Source organism: Salvia hispanica, chromosome 3 (genome assembly GCF_023119035.1).
Source record: "Salvia hispanica cultivar TCC Black 2014 chromosome 3, UniMelb_Shisp_WGS_1.0, whole genome shotgun sequence".
NCBI classification, from domain to species: Eukaryota; Viridiplantae; Streptophyta; class Magnoliopsida; order Lamiales; family Lamiaceae; genus Salvia; species Salvia hispanica.
In genome coordinates, this window is record NC_062967.1 from 53,321,154 (window position 1) to 53,327,815 (window position 6,662).

At 41.8% G+C, this 6,662-nt stretch overlaps 2 protein-coding genes across 2 annotated transcripts; one reads left to right on the forward strand and one right to left on the reverse strand.

Moving 5' to 3' along the window:
• Positions 1 to 459: 459 nt before the first annotated feature.
• Positions 460 to 3,949, forward strand: LOC125216632 (AP2-like ethylene-responsive transcription factor AIL6). Its single transcript, XM_048118388.1, has 9 exons — positions 460 to 862; positions 1,123 to 1,489; positions 1,608 to 1,690; positions 2,498 to 2,506; positions 2,598 to 2,686; positions 2,761 to 2,834; positions 2,923 to 2,973; positions 3,066 to 3,142; positions 3,231 to 3,949. The coding sequence occupies exons 1-9, from the start codon at positions 712 to 714 to the stop codon at positions 3,665 to 3,667; spliced, it is 1,338 nt and encodes a 445-aa protein (XP_047974345.1). The 5' UTR covers positions 460 to 711; the 3' UTR covers positions 3,668 to 3,949.
• On the reverse strand, positions 3,950 to 6,336 carry LOC125216631 (receptor-like cytosolic serine/threonine-protein kinase RBK1). Its single transcript, XM_048118387.1, has 8 exons — positions 6,054 to 6,336; positions 5,588 to 5,989; positions 5,237 to 5,494; positions 5,006 to 5,163; positions 4,856 to 4,935; positions 4,653 to 4,788; positions 4,425 to 4,574; positions 3,950 to 4,355 (listed from the first exon to the last, which is right to left on the reverse strand). The coding sequence occupies exons 1-8, from the start codon at positions 6,064 to 6,066 to the stop codon at positions 4,140 to 4,142; spliced, it is 1,413 nt and encodes a 470-aa protein (XP_047974344.1). The 5' UTR covers positions 6,067 to 6,336; the 3' UTR covers positions 3,950 to 4,139.
• Positions 6,337 to 6,662: the final 326 nt, after the last annotated feature.

Below are 6,662 nucleotides of genomic sequence, written 5' to 3' on the forward strand. Positions count from 1 at the left end.
ATTACCCGTTTACGTATCCAATTTCCCATTCTCTGTGAAACACATACCTGATACCTATAATTCAGTATTAATTAACTTAGCTAGTTTAGAAAATCAGATAAACATATGCTAAATATAGAAGAAATCTTAAAAAAAGAAGTCGATAGACCGCTAGCCCGCATCTTTCGCGACCCTTGCCTCAGACACATTTTCCTCTGCTCAGAATCCACTACCCAACAAAACACTAAATTTAAAAATAAAAAAATTTAAGAAACCCTTCCAATTCACTTATTAATTCAAAATTTTATCACTTTTAATAAAAGAAAATGTAAAAAAGGATAAAAAAACCCTCTCTCTATCTCTCTCTCATGCAACTAGTTACCTATGGCTAGCTTCCATTTTTATTTAAATTTTTAACCTCAAACTTTTTTAATATAAACACCAAAACCCTCCTCTCACTCATCAGTCATCACCACTTACTTTTACTTATTTCGTGTGATTGCAAGCTGTTGATTGAGTAATTTTTACCAGCCTTCATTTCAAACTCTTGCATGTGCTCTCTCTCTCTCTCTTGGAGCCATAAATAAACACCCTTTTTCGGCTAGTTTCATTTCATCCTTTGCTTCAACCTTAAGGTGAAAAAAAAATTAATCAATGGATTTTGCTAATTAGCTAGTTGGATAGTTGGATTTACTACTTGTTCAAGATTTTTGAGGAAGAAGAGATATCATCATGGCTCCTGACAACAATTGGCTCTCTTTCTCCCTCTCTTCAATGGAAATGCTCAACTCCTCTTCAATATCATCTTCTTCTTCTCATCATCATCAACCTAATGATTCCCACCATTACTATTCCATGGGAGATAACTACTACACCAACGCTGGTACAAACACACACTCACTCTCTCTCTATCTATGTTTTTTGGAATCTTTGAATAGTCCCTTTCCAAAACAACCTCGATGTCTCCGTTTTTCTTTTCTTTTGCTCAGATAAACATGTGTGAAAACAAGACCAACAAACTTTTTTTTTTTTTTTTACTTTTTCTCTAAATTTCTTCTTTCAATACCCACCATTTTTTCGGCTACATTTTTGGCATTTTCTCTAAATTCCTTCTTCTTTTTTTTTTTTCCTTTTTCAAATCAGCCGCGGCGGAGCAGCAGCATATTTACGGCGGCTACCCCCCGCCGAAGCTTGAGGATTTCTTCGCCGGCGGCGGCGGAGACTCGACGGAAACCCAAGATTCCACCCTGACCCACATCTACGGCGCCGGCGAGAGCTACTTCGGCGGCGACGAGCAGCAAGATCTGAAGAGCATCATCGGATTCCAAGCCTTCTCCGGCGACGCGCAGGCTCACTCGCCGGCGGACTACTCTCCTCACTGCCCCGTCTCCGCCGCCGAAAATGCGCTCTCTCTCGACGTCAACATCGACACCAGCAAAGCTGTCGACAACTGCAAGAAAATCGCGGATACATTTGGGCAGAGAACTTCGATTTACAGAGGCGTCACAAGGTAAAAATTAAAAATTTGAAATTGAAAAAATCCAATTTTTTCTTGATTCGGAGCTTTTTACATGCATGGCCCAGTGAAAAAGATTTGATTTTTAGCTGATTAAAATGGTTTGTTGCAGACATAGATGGACAGGAAGATATGAAGCGCATCTATGGGATAACAGCTGTAGAAGAGAGGGCCAAGCAAGGAAAGGGCGTCAAGGTACAACTACTACTGCTGCTAGTACAACTTAATTCATTTTCTTTGTACTTTCTTCGAGGAATAATCAATACAATGCCCTCGTACGAAGAAAATTAACAAAATCACATCTTTCAACCACGATGATTGATTTGATGATATGGGCCGCCAATTTCTTGCCCAATAGTTAATGAAAATATTCTTGCGTTAGATTTGATTGTAATAAGTGTAACACAAACATCTGGTCTGTGAACATTACCTCAGCTACTCTGAACTCTGATGGTCTGAATTTTTTTAGCCCTTTTTTCTTTCATGGGACAATGACTTTTGATGAGGTTTGACCAAAATGAAAATTTGAATGCTCACTTTCTTTTTGAAAATTGGCATCCCTTAAATTGTTAATTTCCTCAAACAGAAGTTTCTTGATTCAAGTATAGCTAGCTAGTAGCATTCATATTTTAATAAATGGGGTATGATGATCGCATGAATTGCTGTATTGGGAAAATTGGGACAACGGTAAGTGATGGGAACATGTGAATGTTTTTTGGGGTCTAAAATGCTAACTAGTGGCCTGTGACATTTTGCCAATTTTAGATGCACTCTAGGGTTTGAAATGTGACATAGGTTGAACAAAAATTGATGATGAAAATTGAGTTCGGAATGGTGAAAAAATGATAATGACAAAAAATTGATGATGAAAAATGATTTTATCATAAGGAATCTCATTGCTTTTGAATCGATTTTGTTTGTTTGGTCTAACTCCGTGTATCGTCATTTTGCATGAACCGTGGTCGTGTTGGTGTTGCTCGAAACGCGAATTGTATGCTGCAGTTTATCTAGGTGAGTATTAAGTAACATTTTGTTTTAATGCTTTGTTCAAAATATGCAATTTATGAATGTGAGTATTTATCATGTAATGTGGGGAACGCAGGCGGATACGATAAAGAAGACAAGGCAGCGCGCGCTTATGATTTGGCCGCTCTCAAGTACTGGGGTCCTACGGCTACTACTAATTTCCCGGTATAGTTCTAATCAATCGCCTTTTTCATGCTTGCGGTTTAAAATCCTAGCTAATCCAAGAATCGTGCTTTTAGATATCGAATTACACCAAAGAAGTTGAGGATATGAAGCATATGACCAAACAAGAGTTCATTGCTTCACTAAGGAGGTTTGTGAATACTACTATTACTTGGGAAAAACAGGTCTATTTAGTTATGGCATTTCCCCTAAATCATTATTTTCTTTACTTTATCTAGGAAAAGTAGCGGCTTCTCAAGGGGAGCATCAATGTACAGAGGTGTTACAAGGTGTGGTTTGTCGATATCAAGGTTAATTTATTTGGTTCGGTCATCGAGAAAAAAATATTGCTAAGCTCGATTTTCGCTTACTTCTTGTGCAGGCATCATCAACAAGGCCGATGGCAAGCAAGGATCGGCCGTGTTGCAGGGAACAAAGATCTCTACCTCGGAACATTTGGTACGCTCCGATTTTTATCTGTGTCGTTGCATCTAATATATAGTAGATACCACTAAGATTGTTGAAACTGACAATTTGTTGTGGACAGCAACGGAGGAGGAAGCAGCAGAGGCGTACGACATAGCCGCTATCAAATTCCGAGGGATAAATGCCGTCACCAATTTTGAGATGAACCGCTACGACGTTGAGGCAATCGCCAAGAGCCCCCTCCCGATCGGTGGGACAGCGAAGCGGCTGAAGCTCTCACTCGAGGGGGAGGGCAAGGCAGGGAGCAGCATGCTGCAAACTCCGTGCAACAGCAGCGGCAGCAGCATCAGTTTCGCCGCTATCCAGCCATCCTCGGGCATCCCGTGTGGCGTGCCGTTAGACAACTCGACACCGTACTACTACCACCACCACAACCTCTTCTACCCCAACAATCCGGTGGCCTCCGACACCTCCAGCTCGGTGTCATTGCTGGGGACGCCAATGAACGTGATGCCGACGCCCGGGGAGTACTTCGTGTGGCCCCACCACACCTATTAACAACAACATCATGCTTAGCTACACTTAGCCAAAGATACTGCTCTTCTACTAATATTTAACCCATAGTCAAGAGGGGATTCGTTGTAGGATTAGTTTCTAGGTAGAAGATGGGAATATGTGGTGTAAGTAGCTTTGGTTTCTTAATTTTAGAAGTATGTTTAATGATGCAAGAAGCAGTTGGTGTGGATTAATTTTCAACCTGTTTTCCACTGCCACAATCTGCTCTTGCAATCACTCAATTTTTGCTAATCATATATAAAAATCACATAATATATAGTACTATATTTATTCTCAGATTCTTGATTGTGTATACTAATCCAAAAGCTATTTGTTTTTGCCATTTCCATGGCAGGGTAGCAACAATACTTAAAACATCAAACACTAGAAAAAAGAGGTGAGAAAAGAGGTGAGAAACACATGAACTTCAACTCTCCTAATTCTCTCTAGTGTTGTTGCTATATATGTACACACACTACTCCATAACTAGCTGCATATGGCGATTTAAATCCGTGAGGTAAGCGGGCGATTCATAGTCCTCTTCATCGCAGGCGTCTATGTGAAGTATCCGTTCCCCCATCGACTTCTGCTTCATGTCATGCATGCTGTCGTCTCTTATCATCTGCACGCGCTCACCCATGGACTTCTGCTTCATGTCCAGCCCATTATCGCCTTTCAGCAGCTGCACAACCTGCACGAAAACACGAGGGCGTGAAGCGTTTTTGCAGATAGCTCAGCCTAGAAAATGATGGTTATGTACACGGATCATGTTTGGCCGCAGGGTAGGCAGGTGGTGGATGCAGGTTGACGCTGTGAACATTGCGCGCTTCATTTCCACAACGTTGAAATTTCCTCCTAACCTAGGGTCGGCTATCTCATCCACGCTGTTGTTCTCCAAATGAGGCTTCGCCTGGCAGCGAACATGATTATTCAGTCTTGTGTTTCATTTCATCAGTATAAACAGAACTAACTCAGTTTACAAACATACCCACATCACTAGGCTTTGGCTGGAGGAATCAACTGCGCGACGCCCTGTGATCAGCTCGAGCAGAAGAACACCAAAGGCAAACACATCGGTCTTCTCGTTAACCAACCCATGCATGAAGTACTCCGGGGCCATGTACCTAATCTCAACGTAGAAAACATTAGTACGGATACGGTAAAGACACAAGAAAAAACACAGTCTCATACCCAAAAGTGCCCTCGATTGGAGAAACAACAAGATGAGCCCAGCTCTCCGGAAGCCATTTTGCTAGTCCAAAATCGGATATCTGCAACACACGCAAAGATCTTCATCGTATCGAATCAATGTACAATATTGAGAAAAAACAGAACAAGAACCTGAGCTTCGTAATCCTCAGAGAGTAAGATGTTTGAGGCAGTTATATCTCGGTGGATTATTCGCCTATGGCAGTTGGAATGCAGGTACTGCAAGCCCTTGGCCACCCCGATAGCCAACTTGTACCGCGTCTCCCACTCCAAACGACAATCTTCCGAGCCTGAAATACTAAACTACACTTGTTCAGAAATGGATCCAGCACCATATTCCAAGGCCAGAGGAAAGAACGTTACCGTGTAGGGCAGTGGCAAGGCTGCCATAGGGCAAGTACTGGAGCACGAGGTACAAGCCCTGATCAGCGCTGAAGCCTATGAGCTTAGCAGTGTTGGGGTGGTCGATGTGGGCAATGATCCCGAGCTCAGCCAAGAAGTCGCCATTCTTTTCCTCGTCGTTCTTCTCCTCCTTCATTATCTTCTTCACTGCCACAACTTGACCATCATTCAACTTCCCCATATAAACTTCCGCATGCCCTCCTTTCCCAATCAACTTATCTACAAAAATGATCAAACAAAAAGGGATAAACCATTTTGCGACAAATCAATTGTGTTATAAGAATAGTAGCATAGAAATAAGCAAAAAATAACCTGAAGCAAAAGAATGTGTAGCATGTCTTAACTCCTCATAGGTGAAATTCCTCCACGACGGTTTAGGCATGATGAAATCTCCGATGTCCTCAGAGTTGCTTCGTCTCCCCTGCATCCTCCTCCTGAGTGGTATCTTGCCCCCTCCGAGCACGGAGATGGTGGGAACCCTCCAGTTGGAGGAGGTCCTCTTGACATGGACGAGCTTCTTTTTCCACTGCAGATCGTCGACGACGTCAATGCCCGATGCCAGCATCTCCAAAACACCCCTCGGAGACGTCTCCCCATCGCTTTCTCCCTTCTTCGCCGCAGATGCAGTCTCGTCCTCTCCTCCTTTTCCTGCCCTCGGCTTCGTTTCATGATGATGCTTCTTCTTCTTCTGCTTTCTTGGAATGTTGTTGCACTCTGCACGCATTTTTTAAACAACAATACATGTATGTGAATGTGATTTTCTCAACCATTAGCTTACCTTCGATCGTCATGGAGAGATGATGGTACGTTCTTGACGCAAGAGAAAGGAGAGGAGATGTGAAATTTGTGTGGAATAATTGAATACAGAGCTTTCTTTTCCTCTCCCGCTTGGCAAGAACAGCGGAGAGGGAGCTTGGAGAGAGAGAAAGAGGTGTTACTTGTGAAATGGTTGATGATCGTTGAAGAGGGAAACCGAAAAACTGGGCTATGTGGTGAAGAGAAGAGCGACTATAAATTAACGATATATTTATGGATCAGAATTTAGTAAAATATTGTTCAAGTTAAATCTATGTGCTTGTGAAATCTATAATGATAATGATTAATTAGGATGTATGTGAATTTGCCTTCGTCACTGCGCCCGCAACTACCGCTTCTACGCTCACAATTAACTACAACGAATTTGTATCCCATTAATGTTTAATGGAGGGTATTATTATTATGTTATGTCAACTGCACAAATAAAAAATCCATCATCATTCCATACCAAATACCTAAGTGACATTAATTTTATGTACTTTACCTATAACTCCTTGGGAAAAAAAAACCACCTTCAATTCAATAAAACTAAGGACACAAAATAAACACCCATTAATCATAGAAAGTTGCG